Source organism: Natator depressus, chromosome 24, assembly GCF_965152275.1.
Source record: "Natator depressus isolate rNatDep1 chromosome 24, rNatDep2.hap1, whole genome shotgun sequence".
NCBI classification, from domain to species: Eukaryota; Metazoa; Chordata; order Testudines; family Cheloniidae; genus Natator; species Natator depressus.
The window spans coordinates 11,175,834-11,194,442 of record NC_134257.1 but is presented as its reverse complement, the minus strand read 5'-3'; the positions used below and the strand labels follow the sequence as shown (position 1 = coordinate 11,194,442).

At 50.5% G+C, this 18,609-nt stretch overlaps 1 protein-coding gene across 1 annotated transcript in view; it reads right to left on the bottom strand.

Moving 5' to 3' along the window:
- LOC141977264 (NACHT, LRR and PYD domains-containing protein 12-like) overlaps positions 1–18,609 on the bottom strand; it is a 30,647-nt gene that overhangs the window by 2,304 nt on the left and 9,734 nt on the right. The window contains exons 4-10 of the mRNA XM_074938655.1: positions 17,873–18,050; positions 16,405–16,470; positions 13,558–15,292; positions 9,205–9,291; positions 7,852–8,022; positions 6,472–6,639; positions 1–2,441 (exon numbers count right to left, since the gene is read on the bottom strand). The exon at positions 1–2,441 is cut by the window's left edge and continues 2,304 nt beyond it. Of these exons, the coding sequence (XP_074794756.1) occupies positions 2,360–2,441; positions 6,472–6,639; positions 7,852–8,022; positions 9,205–9,291; positions 13,558–15,292; positions 16,405–16,470; positions 17,873–18,050 (2,487 nt within the window). The 3' untranslated portion in view covers positions 1–2,359. The remainder of the gene's footprint in view (positions 2,442–6,471; positions 6,640–7,851; positions 8,023–9,204; positions 9,292–13,557; positions 15,293–16,404; positions 16,471–17,872; positions 18,051–18,609) is intronic.

Here is an 18,609-nt window from a genome sequence, read left to right as displayed (position 1 = left end):
TGCGTAGGGATGGTGAAGTTGCACCTGCACAATGTGGCTCTTCTGTGTGCCAGAACAATCTTCACGGAAGATGATGCTCAAAGTCAAACTGCTCATCACTGAGTCGGGCTGGGAGCACTGGGCGGAGCACAGCAAGCCCCCAACCCCGTTCCCCAGCAGGAGCACCAGGTGGAGCGCAGCAAGCCCCTGACCCCACTCCCGGCAGGAGCTCGAAGGCCAGGTGAAAACATCTCACGGGCCGGAAGCGGCCTGCGGGCTGTAGTTTGCCCACCGGTGATCTAGACCATCCCTGACAGATGTTTGTCTAACCTGCTCTTAAAAACCTCCAGTGATGGAGATTCCACAACCTCCGTAGGTAACTTGTTCCAGTGCTTAACTATCCTTACAGTTAGGCAGCTTTTCCTAATATCTAATCTAAACCTCCCTTGTTGCAATTTAAGCCCATTACTTCTTGTCCTGGCCTCAGTGGATAAGGAGAACAATTTATCACCCTCCTCTTTATAACATACTTGACGAATGTTATATCTCGCACTCAGTCTTCTCTTCTCCAGACTAAACAAATCCAGTTTTTTCAATCTTTCCTCATAGATCATGTTTTCTAGCCCTTTAATAATTTTTTTTGCTCACCTGTGGACTTTCTCCAATTTGTCCACATTTTTCCAGAAGTGTGATGCCCAGAACTGGACATAATACTCCAGTTGAGGCCTTACCAGAGATGAGTACAGTGGAATAATTACTTCTTGTGTCTTTCTTACAGCACTCCTGCTCATACATCCCAGAATGACCTTCCCTTTTCTGCGATATTATTGATTCCTATTTAGTTTGTTATCCATTATAACTCCCAGATCCTTTTCTACAGTACTCCTGCCTCAGGAGTCATTTCCCATTTTGTATTTGTGCAACTGATTACTCTTTCCTAAGGGTAGTACTTTGCATTTGTCCTTATTGAATTTCATCCTATTTATTTCAGACCATTTCTCCAGTTTGACAAGATCATTCTGAACTCTGTTCCTGTCCTCCACAGCGCTTGCAACCCCTCCCAGCTTGGTATTGTCCACAGACTATATAAGTCTACTCTCTATGCCATTATCCAAATCATTTATGAAGATCGTGAATAGAAAGATATCCAAGACAGATCCCTGCAGGACCCCACTCATTATGCCCTTCCAGCTTGACAGTGAACCACTCATAAGTACTCTCTGAGGACGGTTTTCCAACCAGTTGTGCACCTACCTTACAGCAGGCTGTATTTCCCTACTTTGTTTATGAAAAGGTCATGTGAGACAGTCTCAAAAGCCTTACTAAAGTCGAGATATATCACATCTGCAGCTTCCCCTCTCAATCCATAAGGCTTGTTACTGTGTCAAAGAAGGATAGTAGATGGATTTGACATGATTTCTTCTTAACAAATCCAAGTTGACCGTTACTTATCACCTTATTATCCTCTCTAACATGATCTACCATGTAATCTACCACTGAAATCCAAGAAAAATGGATGCTCAAATCAGAACTTGCCTTGACTCTGGAGGAAGGGCAAGAGGCCTGGGAGACTTTTAAAATGCTGGATTTGTAGCCAGGAAGTGAGGGTCCTTCTGCAGCTGAATAGGGTTGTTAGTAGAAAGAGGGGACCATAATTTTCATACTAAGAACAGAAATGCTTTAGAAATGCCAGCAGCAAAGGAAAGGTTGTAGATACCCTCGGTACAGAGGCTTAAACAATTACAGTTCAAAGGGAACGATAGCAGTAAACGTTTAGGCCCCTGGGGCAGTCCAATCAAGAGTCAGGGCTCATCCCGCCTTGTGCTGGGGTGCCCTGTCCAGTCCAGTCTCTATTCCAAGCAAATAGGAACTTGTAGGTTTCCAGGCCAGGCTCAGTTAGTGTCTGTCATTGGGGCCCCTCTGTGCTGGGTTCCTGCCCAGCCGCTGCTGCTCCCCCGTAAGTCCCACACAGACCTGCACCCGCTGTCAGGTCGGACAGTCACAGCCGGTTCCACACATGGCTGTGTTCCGCACATATGGTTCCTGGGAACTCCACTCTGAATTCAGCTTCTCTCCAACTCCCTGCTTGCCATGCAGCTGCTGTTTCATTTTCCCTGCAGCCACTTACTTACCTGGCCAGGAGGAAGGGGATGTGCAGAGGGGACTGATGGGAGTTGTAGTCCCCAGCTCAGCAGATCCATCATAGGAGATTGGCCCGAGTTTCATTGCAATGTGGCCCTATATGTCTTATGCAGTGTGCTTTACTCTCCAGCTGCTGTCACCCCTCGCACTGAATCACAGGCAGTAGACGCTGCACCAGGCAGTGCATCAGTAGCATACAGTGCTGCTTTCACAGCAGGGAACAGCACAGCTCTGGTCTTTAAAAATGAATGTCCAGCCCTTCTCTCTGCAGGCTCTTCAGCTGCTTTTCCACCTCTGGAGAGAAGTCGCTCAAGCCTAGCCTAGAAGACAAACAGAAAATACCCAGGGTTACCCTCTGGTAAGTCTCATCACAAATGAACAGGACTCTGCTATTGCTCTGTCTGTTAGGTATTTATATGGCTCTATTCTCAGTCTTAGCATATTTATCCATGCAGCACCCCTAGGAGGGGGTGTGATCTACAGCACACTAGCCCGCTGTGCACTCACTAGCCGTGTGAACCTTGCTATTGCACGCTGAAAGTTCCCTGGTGCGCTTTGACCTACACCCATTTCAGAGCTGGTCAATGTGCACTAGGGAACTCTTAGCATGCAGTAGTAGGGTCCACACGGTCACTTAATGTGTGGCACACTGAGGCGCTGTAGGTATATACCCCAGCATGCCGCGCATTCACTGTTCTTCTCGACAAGTCCTAAGGGTAAAATTTGCAAAAGCATCCAAGTAACTTAGGATCCCAAATCCCATTTTCAAACTTGGCTCAGGTGCCTAAGTCTCCATGGAAGTCAACGAAACCTAAGTATCACTGAAAGTTAGTTTTGGAAATGGGACTTAAGGGCTTTTGAAGAGTTTATCCTAAGTGACTTGCCCACAGAAACTCTGTGCCAGAGCAAGGAAATGAATGCTGGTCTCTCAAGCCCCAAGCCAGCATCCTAACCACTGCATAATCTTTCCACTTGTTACCCAGCAACCCTGGACTGCAGCGCTACCATGTTGCTATAGGAATATCACTGGTTACCAGGACCACAGAGACATGGAATATCTTTCTTCCATGATTAGTCTCTATACACAGAACACTATGATCTCTGATTTCCAAGATGTAGCAGTTCTTTTCTGTGTCCCTGTAGTGAGGCGGTCTGGTTCCCCGCCGCCCCAGAGAGGGACAAGCCTCTCTGGATGCCAAAGTGGGTGGAGCCAGTGAGCCCTGCGCCCGCCCCTCAGAGGTCAGGGCGCAGGACTGGAAGTATAAAAGCCCAGCCCCAGAGCTCAGTTGAAACACAGCCACCGGAGAGACCAGATGCATGTGGTGGAGCTCCCAGCCAGGAGACCACGGCGATCGGCGGGCAACCCGAGGACTGGCCAGACCAGCCAATGCCTGATGCTAGCCCAAGCCCAGAGACACTGCCAAGCTTGCCATTCGCGAGTTACCCCAAGGAGCCGCCAAGCCAACCGTGCGCCAGTTACCCTGAGGAGCCCATGGTGTGCGACCCCTAAGAGGACGCCGGCCGGACCCAGGTACCTCTGGAGGGGGAGGTAGGAAGTAGCCCGGGGGCAGCCAACCCCAGTCAGGCTGCAACGCTGCCAGAGCCCATGTCAGTGTGTTGCGGCCAGGAACCCCACTGACACAGCAGCGGATCTTCTGCCACTGCTAGGGCCCCCGGCTGGGACGCAGTGGAGTGGGTGGGCCTGCATCCCCCCTGCCACCCATCTCACGGGTGGCAGTCTCCCCCTCTCCCAGGCCGCTCGGAGCCAGGAGCCTGGGCTTTGCTATTGAACTCTTTGCTCAGCCCCTCCCTGAGGGCCCTGAGCTACTGACTGTTTGTTGCCCCGCCCTGACCCACGGCCTGGGCCTTGCTATTGAACTCTTTGCTCAGGCAGGCTAATTCCCTGACACACCTGACAGAAGTAACGAGGCGGTCTGGTTCCCTGCCGCCCCGGAGAGTGACGACCCCGGCCGGACGCCCTACAGTCCCATATTGTTGCTGCTCTAAGAGAACAGCTGTTTTCACTGCAAGAATCGTGTTTTATTGTTATTTGTTAAGCACTGACAGCATGCTTGGCATTATAGAAAACACAGAGACCCAGTGTGCCAGTCTATACCATTATGTTCACCACTTTTACAACACTATGATACATTTTGTACAAAGAATACCTTGTGAGATATCCTTTCAAAACACATAATCTGCGGAATATTATTATCCTGGTAAAATATGTGTTTCAACATTGTATGTAAAGTTATAAAATTCTACTGCATAGCATTTCTGTAACATGCTCCAGAATTAGAAAAGCAGGCCCAAACAAGTTTTTTAGAGACAAAAGACACACTGATGCCCCGGCCAGGTATCAGCATAATCAGATGACCTACTATGGGCTATCGCCTAGTCTTCTTAGTATATGCGCAACATGTCTCAGGTGGCATGTGACCAGGATTCATCACCAAATGGTCCGCTGGTTGGATCATTAGCTTCCCTGGTCCGGGCCAGGTATTGACGGGAAATGTGACGTGAATGCTGATCCATGCCCCCCTATCACCTAGTTAAGCAGCTATTCTTCGGCAGGAAGAAGGGTGTGAGCAAGAACTTTATATATTGACAATGAAACAGCTGGAGGTCCTGTCTAAAGAGACTGGCTGTCGCCTGGACCCCAGTTGGAGATAATCCTCAAAGAGGGGAATGGTATAAGAATACAGGACACACACAAGACAATTCACCTCTCTTCTCCTATAGCTACTCATGGCAGCTATAGTGCTTCAAAGACAAAAGAAGCATCATTGAACTGGGAGAGGGGTCCTGGCAGGGAGGCTTTTCAGCCAGTACAGAGTGCTATAAGCTTTTGGTGAGAAAAAGAACCTTTTTGCTTTTTTAAGTTCACTTAACTAGTTAAGTTAGGTATTAGCTCGCAATTTAATCTTTTTATTTTCTTTGCAACCAATTCTGACTTTTATGCCTCATTTCTTGTAATCACTTAATCTGTCTTTTGTAGTGAATAAGCTTGTTTTGTGGCTTTATCTAAACCAGTGGATGTTTGGATTGAAGTGTTCGGGAATCTTCACTTGAGATAACAGGGCCTGTGCATATCATTTTCCTTTGATGCAATGACGGACTTTCTATGAGCTTGCATTGTCCAGAAGAGTGCTGGGCAGTACAAGATGCACATTTCTGGGGGACATGGCTGGGACTGGGAATTTGCTGGTGTCACTCTGCAATACAATTCATCAGTGGCTGGCAGAGCATTAATGAAACATAGCTGGGAGTGATTTTGCATGCTAGAGGCAACCCCGTGCGCCGGGGACCAGGATGCAGAGTGGGGAGCCAAGGTGACTTTGGCTGCATTCTGAATAGACTGGGGAAGGGCAGGACTGGGAAGGCACCACAGTGGTGGGTGTGGTATAAAAATCTGAGACAGAGTAGCTGGAAAGCAGGGAGGGCAGAAAGCTGGAGGGTGGAATAGTCAGGAGGACGTCAGCTCAAGTCCCTGTGATCAATCTTTGTAGAGACAGAAAAGGTCTCTTGAATGCGATGTCCACACAGCCCTGTAAAGCTGCCAAACTCCCCCGACATGGTCTTCACAGCTGTTTGGCCACTGAGTCACTGGTCTCCGGCACTGGACCACCAAGACAGCCTAAAAACTCTCTAAAGCCTGACCAACAGACTCCCATCACCCTTTATCCACAGAGCTCCCTGCATTGTTCATTACATGGTTCTGCCCACGGATGTGCAAGGCCAACTCAGCCGGGCGAGGCCCGCTCTGAATAGCTCCTCCATTCGGAAAAACAAAACACAAATGGCAATCGTTGTTTCTTTAAATCATTATTTGGGGAGCAGAGGACTTTCGGGCAGTGACAAGTGCTGAACAGACATCACTGGAGTCTGATTCCTTGGCAGATTCCCGGAATAAGCACAGGACAGGAAACCCTCGTGCCCCTGCCATGCGCACTGGCACTAGCCGGTGCCTCACTCCTTACCCGGCTCCACAGCCCACGTCTTCCTTGGTGTCTCTGAGATTGCCAGCAGACCAGGGTAAGTGATGCCAGTTTGGGGACTGACTGTTGTGATGTGATACTTGTCCACTAGGGAGTGGTTAAAAGCACCATAATTTGTGACATGGGTCACCAACCAGCCATGGGACACAGTGACCTTTGGTCCCCACCAACCAGGATTGGATCCATTCCCAGTCCCCTGAGGCATCTCTCCCCCATCAACCTCTTCACAACCAAGAATAAAGAAATTACACAACAGGTTTGCACAGGCAAAGGGGGCGTGCATAACGAGAGGAGAAAAGAAAACAAATTTGCCGTGTCTGCCCTGCAGGACAAGCCAGGTTTGTCGCCTTACCTGATCTCGGTGAGGCTGGGGCACGTCAGGATAAGGAGATGCATGTCTTCAGCGCACCGATCAGTGAAATTATTCGCACTCAGGTTCAGGTGCCGGAGGGTGGAGTTTTGGGAGAGAGCAGAGCAGAGTGCCCCGCAGGATTCATCTGACAAACCAGTTTCCTGGAGGCTGCAGCAGAGCATCGGACACATACCTTACAGCAGTGGTTCTCAAACTTTTGTACTGGTGACCCCTTTCACCCAGCACTGCTTGCGACCCCCCCCTTATAAATTAAAAACACTTTTTAATATCCTTAACACCATTATAAATGCTGCAGGCAAAGCAGGGTTTGGGGTGGAAGCTGACAGCTTGCGACCCCCCCATGTAATAACCTCGTGACCCCCTGAGGGGTCCCGACCCCCAGTTTGAGAACCCCTGCCTTAGAGAAAGGCTGAAGCAGAGAATTGACAGGGCTTCCTGCACTGTCTGGCTGCCGATGTCTATGTCTATGTCCATCTCCCGACCATCCTCACTTTACTCCTCCATGTCACTTTGCCTCCCTCTGCCTCACTCCCTCTTTCTGCTAATCTCACCACGTATGGCAGAATCACACAGGTTTAACAAATCTAAAGCTGGCACAGGGGCTGCATCCATATTAGCAGGGACTCTTCACCATGCTAATTCCTAATCGGCAATCCACTAGATGCATAGATTCTCAGACCAGAAGGGACCATTAGGATCATCTGGTTTGACCTCCTGCACAACATAGCCCATAGAACTTCCCAGAAATAATTCCTCCTAGTGCTATAGCTGACCAGTGATCTGAGTACCTAGAAACCCCTCCATTTCCACTCCCTGCAGTGCTCACAACAGCACAAGATCAGAACAGCCCCAACCACTCTTTTCTGGAAAGCATTTTGCTTCTGAAGCCCAGGCATGATCAGGATCTTGAGATCCTTTGGGCTGGGATTTCAGAGCGGTGAAAATTTAATTGATCTCTCTCCTGTGGCAGCAACTGGCTGATCAAGGCAGGGCTGGCCATTCCTGCCAAAGACATGGAGCGGGAGTAGGGTGACCAGATAGCAAGTGTGAAAAATTGGGACGGGGGTGGGGGGTAATAGGCGCCTACATAAGAAAAAGCCCCGAGTATCGGGAGTGTCCCTATAAAATTGGGACATCTGGTCAACTTAAGCAGAGGAATGTTTCACCTCCCCTTCCCCTGGGTGGTCTGCCCCACAGGAGATGGGACCAGCATGTGTTTTGAACCTGACAAGATTCTTTGTACCTTGTGAAACTTTGTTTCTGTGTCTCCTTCTCTGACAGGATCTGAAATGATGCTTATGCCAGGAAATGGGTGAAGGGCTTTGACAGACAAAGCATCACTGTCAGACTTATACTTACCCTAATTTCTGAATCTTGCATTCTGGGGACTCAAACACCCTTGATAGGTAAGAAAGGCCCCCTGTCCGCAGTTTATTCTTCTTGAGGTCAAGACTCAGGAGGGTCCGGTTTCCGGCGAGAGCAGATGCCAGTTCTTCACAGCACTGTTCAGTGAACGCATTCTTCCCTAGGCTAGAGAGCAGGCAGGGAGAGAAGGAGCCAAATGAATGAGAGAGAAAACCAGGAAAAGATAAAGAGGAGAAAGAGAGAAACTGTCAAAGCCAGGAGGAGGATTAATGAGAAGAAACAGGAGAACAGAACAAAGACACAAGAAGCTGACAAATGAGAATGGAGGTAGGAAGGAAATAAGTGAGAGACACAATGAGAGAGAGGCCCAAAGAACAATCAGCCAGCCAGGAGGGAGGAGACCCATCAGAACCAAAGGCACACAGATGGGGATGGGATACAGAGGCCACATGCACAGAGAGGGCAGGAGCCCCAGGGAAGAATGAGGAAGAAGTAGCAGACGGTTACGTTAGCTTTTTGCTTAACACGTACTCTGCACTGCAGCACTACAGACTGCTACTGGGAGCTGCAGAGTTTGCATGCTGGGATGTGATTCTGTCTTTGGGACTCTAGCAGAGTGACCTGCTGAAATGCAATCATGCGCAGCCCCAGGAGAGTGTAACATTGCACTATAACACACACACAGAGTCAACTCCACAGCCAGGGAGGAGGAGTGGGGGACAGGCCTGGTGAACTAGGGTGCGAGCTGCACGTGGCCAAGTAGGAGACCCAGGTTTAGTTCTCAAACTCACCCTGTCACTCCCTGGCCCTGCAGGGTCTGCGAGCCCTGTGGGAGCAGTACACCTGGCCCCAGGAGGTGGCGAGGGATAAAGCACAAATCACACTACCGAACTGAGGAGCCAGCCTGGCAGGGAGGAGACCCAGACAGGCCTTTGAGCCAGAAGGATCTCAAGGGGGATGGGTTACAGCTGGCAGAGTGAGCAGCCAAAGGATCATTAGTGACCACAAGCACTGAGGAGGAGCTGGATTTCACAGCTCCCTAGCATGGCTCCTGCTGGGACATTGGTTCCGTGCTAACTCCAAAGGAAAAGAGCCATGTTCCAAATCACCACCACAACCTCTTGCGCATCCTGGATTTTCCCTGGCCATCCCCCATCCCCCATCCAAGTACTGAACAAAACAAAAGAACAGACAATGGCCCAGGAAAAAATGGCAGAGCCCCAAGCTTATCATTATGCCTCATCTCCCATCCCCATGTACACAGGCTGCAGGCCCCATGATGCTTCAGAACATGAAATACATTTGAAAATGAGTGAATTACTCGTGAGACACCGACCACCCAGTTACCTCAGAGCCTCTAGCCTACAGTTCTGGTGCTTTAGGGCCTTGCAAATATCCTTCATTGTAGGATCCTTCAGATCATTATCCAGGAGACTGGGGGGAAATGAAAGAACAAAGCATTTCAGGCTGGATAAGGAGACAAATCTGCAAAGACTGCGGGTTTGGAAAGCTGGATGCGCTATGCAAATTATGCAATAGAAGATTTGCATGTTTGTTCCATATGCATTACCTCATTTACATCAATTCCAGACCCATCAAATCCTTCCATTGCTCGCTCCTCCTCCCTCTCCAATCCATAAATCCTCCCTGCGCCTCAGAATCCTCTCTTTGAGCTTCCTCCCTGTCTCATGGCTCTCTCTGGCACCCCAATGGCATTTCCCGTAGTCCTCCCGGCTGGCTCCCCACTCTCCTCTCACTGGCTGCCCTGCCCCCGCTCACACTACGCTGCGCTCCGAGGGGTGACTGCAGCGTGTGCGCACGTGATCCAGCTAACTCAGATAACAGCAGCAGCAAAGTCATGGCAGCATGGACTGTGCACGCGTAGCCCACGCTGCTGCGGCTTCACCGCTGCTGTCACTCAAGCTAGATCGAAGCTACTCAGGCACGTTGACGCGGGCTGCAGTCACACCTCTGAACACAGTGTAGACAGACCCTCGGTGTGCTCCGAAACCTGCTCTGACTCCCACCGTGCCTAGCGCCTGCTCAAGTCCCCCCATCCACACCCAGTGTCCCCCACCCTGAGCTACCTCTGCCTAAAGCAGGGCCCCCAACATGCTCACAGCAACAGCCAGAGCAACACCCTACAACACCCGGCACAGTGTCACTCTAGCCACAGCTCTATGGCTGCAGGCAAGTTGGGAGCTGTGCTGTACGCGGGGTCTCTGGTTAGAGTCCTCCCACAGTGGGGTCTAACCATAGAGACACAGCCTAGAGTGCCTCCCCACCGCTCTGTGATGTGCCTAATTGGGAGAATGAAGCGGCGGCTGAGGACCAAGGCTCCTGGGAGCCTCCAGGCCAGTTGGTGGGGGCTGCATTCAGTGCTGCGCCCCTGGGCTGAGCTCTCTGTTCATTCCCGGGGGGCAGCATGATTCAGGCAGGCACTCACGACTCCTGCGTTCTGCCAGGACTTGCTTTGCTTTGCGGGGGGCTTTGCTTAAGCCTTCTAAAGACCATCGCCAGCTCAGAGATCCTGAGACAGCTAGGAGAGAATGAAACCAGGTCCAGCCGAACGGCTTTGTGCATTTCACCAGCTCCTGCCACCTGAGGATCTTAAAATGCCCTATGGACACTGATCAGTGAAACCTCCCAGCCACCAACCCTCCCACCATGTGCTACCCCACAGTGTTGCTATTGTGAGATGGGGAAACTGAGGCTCAGAGAGGCAAAATGACTTGCCTAGGATCACACAGTGAGTCGGCGGCAGAGCCAGGCAGAAACTTGCGCTTTAACCACAAACCCATCCTTCCTTTCACGAGCACAGCAGAGGGGGAGCTGCACCTTAACCTTCGCTTTTACCGCAGCTAGCATGAGGGGACTTTTCATCCTGCAGGCTCCCAAAGTGCAAGGCCTGATCCTGCCCTTCCTGCCCACACAAAATGCCTGTGAATTCAGTGGGAGTGCTGGGTGCACAAGACAAGCAGAATTGGGTCCCATGGACACAGACTAGCACTGACATGCAACCTGCTCTGCGGTGACAGGCAGGAGCTACAGCGTACTACACCTCGGTGAGGAAGAGGAATTTGTCTGTCTCAGGACACTGGGGCAAACCCCTATGTGACATTCTATACCTTGGGGGAGCGCCCTGTAACCCCCATATTCCTCATTTATATAGAATTGTGATCTTGCATATAAAGCACACCTTGTAAGGTATCAGGAGAAAGGTTATAATCTGCTGAAAGTCACTGTTTCATCTAAATATGTATGTCGTTAATGCATATGAAGTTATGAGATTGTGTTGTATGGTTGTCAGTAAAACATGCTGTAAATTGTGGAATCGGCCAGATATTAGCTCCCCAGAGACAACAGCAAGGAAAGTTACCAGTGCCCAGGTGGGGTGTCAAACAACCATCAACAGCCATTGTCTAGCAAGGGAGCTACAATGCAATGACTTACCTGCATAAGGCCACACCAGGGGAATTGCTCAACCTTGCCTGGGGACTCAGCAATCCCCATCAGACATGTCTGGACTTGTGTGTTCTCCAAGCATAAAAAAGAACACAGGGGCCACATGCTGGGCCTTTCTCCTGCCCCCACCTATGCTACAAGTAACACGGACACTCAGAAGACTGAAGACTCCAACAGAAGAGACTGGCCCAGATTTAAGGGACAAACCTGTATACTAAGGACTGCAATACCCAGTGAGGTGAGAAAAACTGCTTAATCGAGATGTTGCCCAGTCTAATAGGATTGTAAAGGCTGGTGTATATCCACATTCCATTGATGAAGTGGAGAACCAATTAATAAGTTTGCACTGCTCATCTTCAGCAGTGAAAGACGGTATATTCCTGAGGTACAAGGCTGGGAGCTGGGGGGATTTGGCCGGTGCCTTTCTCTGTGTGATTCATGAGTGGGTCTGGGAGCATTCATGCAATCTAGCTGGGTGTGGGGCTCCACATAGGGTTGTGCTGAGTGATCACAGCACCAGGAGTGGTTTGCTGCTTGTCGCTAGCAAAGCATTGTAAGAAACAGCCCAGGCTGGAGAGTTAAGGGGGCACAGCAGTCCCACAGTCCCAGGCTGCACCCCAGGCATCCCATCACACCCTGTTCTTAACCAGAGTGCCTAGGGGCCTTTACTGTCCCCTCAGAGCCTTGGTTGTTAAAGTTTGATTCATAAGAATGGCCATACTGGGTAGGACTAAAGGTCCATCTAGCCCAGTATCCTGTCTTCCGACAGTGGCCAATGCCACATGCTTCAGAAGGAATGAACAGAACAGGCAATCATCAAGTGATCCATCTCCTATCGCCCATTCCTAGCTTCTGGCAAACGGAGGCTAGGGACACTCAGAGCATGGTTTTGCATCCCTGCCCATCCTGGCTAATAGCTATTGATGGACCTTGATTCCAAGCACACATACAGTAACACCCTGGAACTCAGTGTATCTTTTTGCTAAGCGGATCCCCCTGGGATTTGAATCTATGGTGCCAAGAGGCCCAAGTAATTCAGACCTTATTGTTCACTTTGTTGCCCCAATACCTCAGCTGTAAAAGCTGAGCTCCCCCCGAGAGCAGCACTAACAAGAGCTGAAGGCCACTGTCCTACAGAACCTCCCTGTGCTTTCCCAGTTTTAAATGTTACTGTCTGGTAACATCTTGGAGAGGACATTTTAATTCCATTTCCTTTAGAATTTTTACAAAAAGCTGCAGCTGTAACCAAAAAACCCAACGATCACAGAGATCGCAGCGGGAAGGACACCAGGGCTTCCTGCTACTTTGCAGGTACAGGAGGTAGTTTGTTTTGTGCACAGCAAGAGCCTCAGGGAGAAGAGCTGGAGGAGACATGAATGCTTCCTCCATTGAGCTGGACTCCAACCTGATTCACATTTGGCTCTGCTTGGTGGTGGAGCAGTTTTATCCCAGGGATGATGTTCTGGGGAGAGTCAGGAATTCCCAAGAGTGAGGAGGAATTCCTGCCACACCACTGCTCTGGAGGGTGAGTATGAGAGAAACACCTACCCTGAATCCTGACATGTTGAATGGGGATCCCTGTCAGGGCAAAGAACTCTTCTAAACTTGTCTTTTTCAGGAAGCGCTCATTCCCACTAAGTGATAATAATTACACAGTAGCTTTTCTGCCCTAAGGATGCCATGGCATGGACACACCTTCTACCAACCCCCCAAAGAGAGAAACTTAATAAAAGCTTTAAAAAAATCTAAAAACAAAAACCCTTCTCCAAGCAGAGTTTTGACTCTGAATATAGAGAAGTGCTGGAGCTTCATCATGTCCAGACTAAGGACTTCACTATTGCTACAGATTTCACGCTGAAGGTGCTCACCTACTGTGATGATGGGTGCCAGTATAAAACCCTAAGATAGATAGACTGTTCCACTTGTGGGTCTGTGGACCACCAGTGATCCATGGAGCCCTTCCTTGGAGGTCTGCAGAATTAAATATTTGGGAAGCAAGCCTTAGGGAGGTGAGATATTTGGTCCATGAAATGACTTTTCTCTTGCAAAATGGGCCACAAGTGAAATAGACAGAGGATGACTATAACATGGGCTTGGATCTTGTATGTTACAAAATGGTGTAATGTCCATATCTGTAACACTCTTGGGAATTACCATCTACCTGACAGCCCTGCTGAGGCCACTGACACGTCAAGTCCTGATATTTTAAACTTTACACATGACCTCTTTTCCTACCTCAGTTCTCTGACTTTGTGCAGCTCAGGTCTGAGTCGCTCCAGGCCCTCGTTCTGGATGAAGCAGGAATCTAGGGTTAGGCGCTGTATTTCTTCACAGCAACTCAACAGATAAGCAAGGACCGTGCAATCCACCGGCATGAGGTATAAGTCGGAGAAGTCCATATGGGCAGCTTTACCCACAACATCATGCACAAGTTGGCTGTTCTGGGATTCAAAAAACAAATTTAATACATTCATCAGCCTCCTCTTCCCCTTGGGCTCTTCTGGGCTTTGCAGCTCCTCATAGTTCATCTCACTGAGCCACCCAATAACCTTGCGAGTTGCCTCTGCAGAGAACTTCCCCACATATGTCTCCAGGGGCATCTTGGTTGCAGGATGGGAGAGCCCAGCCAGGAAGCGAGAGAAGATCTCATAATCACCTTCCTTACAGGACCTGGCTTTATCCATTGTGTCTCTGAACTTGTCCTCCTTGTAATCGAGATAATGCACGAGGGCAGCAAAGAACTCCTGGATGGTGAGGTGAAGGAAGGAGTAGGTCACCTGGGCAGAGTCATCAGTTTGAGGGTTCTCCACCAAGAAGCCACTGAGGAAGGGAGAAAACTCCACATTGAAATCCTGTAAATACTTCAGATCAAAGACTAGAATGTGGTTTGTGATGCCGTATTCAGCCAACCACCCAACCTTTACCAATGTATCTCGCATCCTCTGAGGCTCAGGCCGCTCCTGGGTGTGATTGGCCATAATATGGGTGACGTAGCTGACAAAGAGCTGGGTCACTGTTTTGGGTGCAGGCTGTGGTCTCCCTGCCCTGGCAATGAAGCAGGGTTTCAAGGCCGTGCATGTGATCCAGCAGTAAGACGGGTTGTAGCACAGCGTGTACAGAACCTGACTGTCCCTCACATATGCAAAGGCCTCTCTGGAGACTCGCTCATCTCCAAAGAACATGGAAAAGTATCTTTCCCTTTCCTTGGAGAGGAAGCCCATGATACTGGCCACCCTATGGAAGACTCCAGCCTCCAAACTGGTCAACTTGCTGGGGCGGCTGGTCAGCAGCACAGAACATCCCTTCAGCAGAGTCTGATTCAGCAGGCTGGCGACAATCACAGTAACTGGCTTCACATCCCCCGGGTTCATACACAGCTCCTGGGATCCACCTCTGCTTAATTTCAAATCAGTCTTGCTCTCATCCAAGCCATCAAAGATGAAGAGCAACTTCTCAGGGTCTTCCAGGACTCTTGGGAGCTTGTCCTGGAGGTGTGGATATGTTTGACAGATCAGAGACTCTAGGCTTCTCTTCTCAGTAATAGTGTTCAGGTCCCGGAACTTGAAGAAGAAAACAAAGGCAAATTTCTGGTAGTGCTTCCCCGTTGCCCAGTCAAAGATGAATTTCTGCACCAGGGTTGTCTTGCCTACGCCAGCTACTCCGCTCACCATCACAGACAGGGGGACATGGTGGGTTCGAAAGCACCAGCGGAAGAGCCGGTCAGGGGTGATGCGCTCCAGCTTACTCTTTATTCTTCTCTGGAGGCGATATTCATTCAGCTCCCCAGCTGCTGCTAGGGCCTCGTGCTCCTGGTGTGTCTGCTTCTTGAAGTGACAGTCTGAGATGACCTTGAGCTCCACGTATCGGTTAGAGATGGGGAAAATCTGCCCTTCAGATCGCCCTGGTATCTTGTTTTCCTTCATCATCCCTGTGAGATCACAGAGTTTGGCTTTGTGCTCTACTTGACAAGCTGAAAAGGAGAATTACAGTTATTTCCCCCTCCCTCATCTCATAGCTGTTTATTTTGTGAGGGTTGGTAAATGGAAGTGGCTAGAGATGGAGAGAGCCTGAGGTCCCTATGACTTCCCTGAGCTCCTGTTTTCCTTCATCATCCATGTCAGGTCACAGAGATTATCTTTGTACTTTTTTTGGTACACTGGAATGAAGAAATGTGTTGAGACAGACATGGCACAAACCCAGACAGCCTTTCTCTTACACCCCCCAGTCATATTTCTCTCTGTCTTTCCCATTTCGGACCTCCCCCGTACTGCCCATGACCATGTGCACCTGGAGAGATACCAAGCAGAGGCCTGATAGAGACACTTTTCTTCTAATTTATATTCTAATCAGATACCAAGCTGAGGCCTGGACAGATAAGTAACTGCTCTGATCTCACATCTCTGTCTTCCCTCTGCCCTTTCCTTTGCTGAGTCAGATCGTGAATACTTTCTGGTTTACCCTGGAACTTGCACTGAGATCCAACAGGATGGAATCAGGTTTCCTATTCCAGCCTGTGTGATTCAAAGCCAGCAAACCCAGCAACTCCAATAGGTCTAATTTTCACCACAGCTTGTTCCGTGTGCCTGTAAGATAAGGATCCCTGGAACTGCCGCTGCAGGTGTAGCTGAAGGAGAGCAGAGAAGCCCCAGCAGTCCAATCCATGCTAAGCCAGTTTGAGCCCAGCTGCTCTGCGCTTTCACAAGGGGGAAAGGGTGTAAGAAGCCTTCCTACCTCTACAGCAGCTGAACACAATTGTAATGGCACAATTATCCAGCTTCCTCCTCCTGCTGCCTGCACCTTCCTAGCACCTTCTGGGACACATGAGACCCCTACAGGGGCTGAGGAGGAGGCAGGGCCATGGCCCTGTTCTGGGTGCCCTGGCTAGCAGAGATGGCTGGGCTCACAGTGGGGGTAAGCTGCATGCTCTACAGGGGTATTTCCTCGGACCACTGTGGAGCTGTGCCCCACTGAAGCTGACCCTGAGTCGAGCAGTTCTGTCCCAACCCCAGTACAGATCAGTGCCTATAAGGCATGACTGAGCCCTTTATTGGCATGAACAGGGATGAAATTGCATCACGGTACCTTTCAGTTCGGCATCAAGAGCATGCCCATTTTCATTCAGGAGATTTTCCTGTAACAAATTTTGACCTAGAAAGAGAGAGAGAGAGAGAGAGAAGGCGCAGACTACACTGTTATGCGACATGGGTTACTGTTACAAATATGGCCTTAATACCATCACATTTCACTGTTCTGGGATCTTAGTTTTACCTCTTTATTTAACATCAGCAATGCAACACCGAGTGTCCCTTTTATATTTATTACAACTGAATCTTGTTTCTTCCCTACTATGAGAGAGAGACCGCAGGTACCCTGGGCTCATCTCCACATGGCTGGTAAAACCAGCTCCCACCCTTGTGCAGACATGAAGCCGTGTCTGAGATCAGGACACAGTCCTCTGTCTCCAGACCATTTATTTGCTGTTCTCTTTTCATGCTCATCACTGCACTGTAGGACCTGCTCTCTGCCCAGCAATCTCTCTACAGGCTCCTTATCCATCCAAAAGGGGTTCCCTCTTCTGTAAAGATCCTTCTTTCTTTCTGCGTATGGCCAGCTCTGGTCACACTCGCTTTTCCCCAGGTCTCTGGTCACTTGATCATATGATTCCTGTGGATTCCCCCTCACATAGCCTTCGGGGAGGCTAGCCCCCCCGGCCCCACCCCTTCCATACGAGGGTCCCGCCAGTGGCTGGAACCCCAAGCCCCACACCTTCCCACCACCGGAGAAGCACTGGCCAGCCTGGGCCAGCCCCAGCCACACCAGCTAACCGACCCAAGCCCCAGGCCAGCCCCAGCCGCACTGGATGGCTGACCCGAGACACTGGCCAGCCCCAGCGGGTCCAGCACGAGCAGCCACAGCCATGCCGGCCGACTGGCCCAACCCCGGGCTGGACCCAGCCACCACAGCCCCAGCCTGGCCTCAGCCACCCTAGCCCCGGGACGGCCCCAGATGGTCCAGTCCGAGTAACCCAAGCCACACTGGCCGGCCGACCCAAGCACCGGGCTGGCCCCAGGCCAACCCAGCCGCCCCAAGCCAGCCCGGGCTGGCCCAAGTCATGCTGGCCAGCCGCCACAGCCCTGAGCCAGCCTGAACAGCCCTGAGCTGGCCTGGGCCATCCCCAACCACCCCAGCTGTGCCAGCCAGAGAATGAGAAATGCGGCGTGCCTCCCATCCCGAGACCCCCAGCCACCCAGCGGAAGAACGCTGAGCTTGTTATATGCACCATGCAGATTCTGGGGCGGCTGCAGAGGCGGTAGCTGCTACTCAGCTTCCCAGGTTCATCAGTCATCTTCCTGGTGTCCAAGGAGATGACTGATGAACCCAGGAAGCTGAATAGCAGATACCGCCTCCTCAGCCGCCCCAGAGTCTGCATGGCGCATAATAATAAGCAAAAACCTGCAACCCAGCATACCACGGTACCAGCTGCCTATTATACCCACCGCCTATGCCCCCCCCTTCATGTGTCCCCCATTCTGTGCAATGGGTACATTACCATTCTGAATGATTTCCTCCACCATCCCATGGAGATTGGGGTGAGCCCACCTGCTTTGCAGAGCAAACAGACACTCCCAGAGACCCAGCCCTGCGGCCTGGTTCATAGCCAAAATGTCATCTGCCAGCTTCTCTGCAGCGCTCGCTGAGTCGTGGTTCCTCTCCCAGTCATGGTAATCCTAAACCACAGAGGGACACCAGAGGAGGAAGAGTCAGAAGCTGCCTGCCATGGCAGGGTGGAATGTAGCAGCTAGAATGGAATCAGAAGCGTGACATAATGCCCCATGGCCAAGGGCTCCTTCTTAAAAGTGACCAACACAGTACCTGGCCCCTGGGTAGAAGGGCAGTGAAAGGCTCTGCCAGGGCAGAGTGGTGGGGAAGTGAAAGTGGTGATGTTTTGTTGTTGTGGCAGAGATCTGGGTTCATGTCTGACTCCCCATTGCGTTTAGTCCTCAGATCAATGCAGATTGGGGGCTGCGCTGCATTTTCATTCCCAGAAGAGGTCAGGGGCAAATATCATTCTTACAATGCCTTCTCCTTGCCAGCTCGAAGTGTAATTAAGGGTTATCTTTGTTCTCTGCACACCTGGATGTAGAGACATCTGATGGGTGGATGCCAAGGGGCCTAGAATGGAGGGACAGGCTGAGAGCCCTCACTTCTAGAGGTATTTGAAAGCTGGAAAGTGGCTGAACAACACAGTGTCCCACCAGCCAGGGAACAGTTCAGAACAAGAGATCT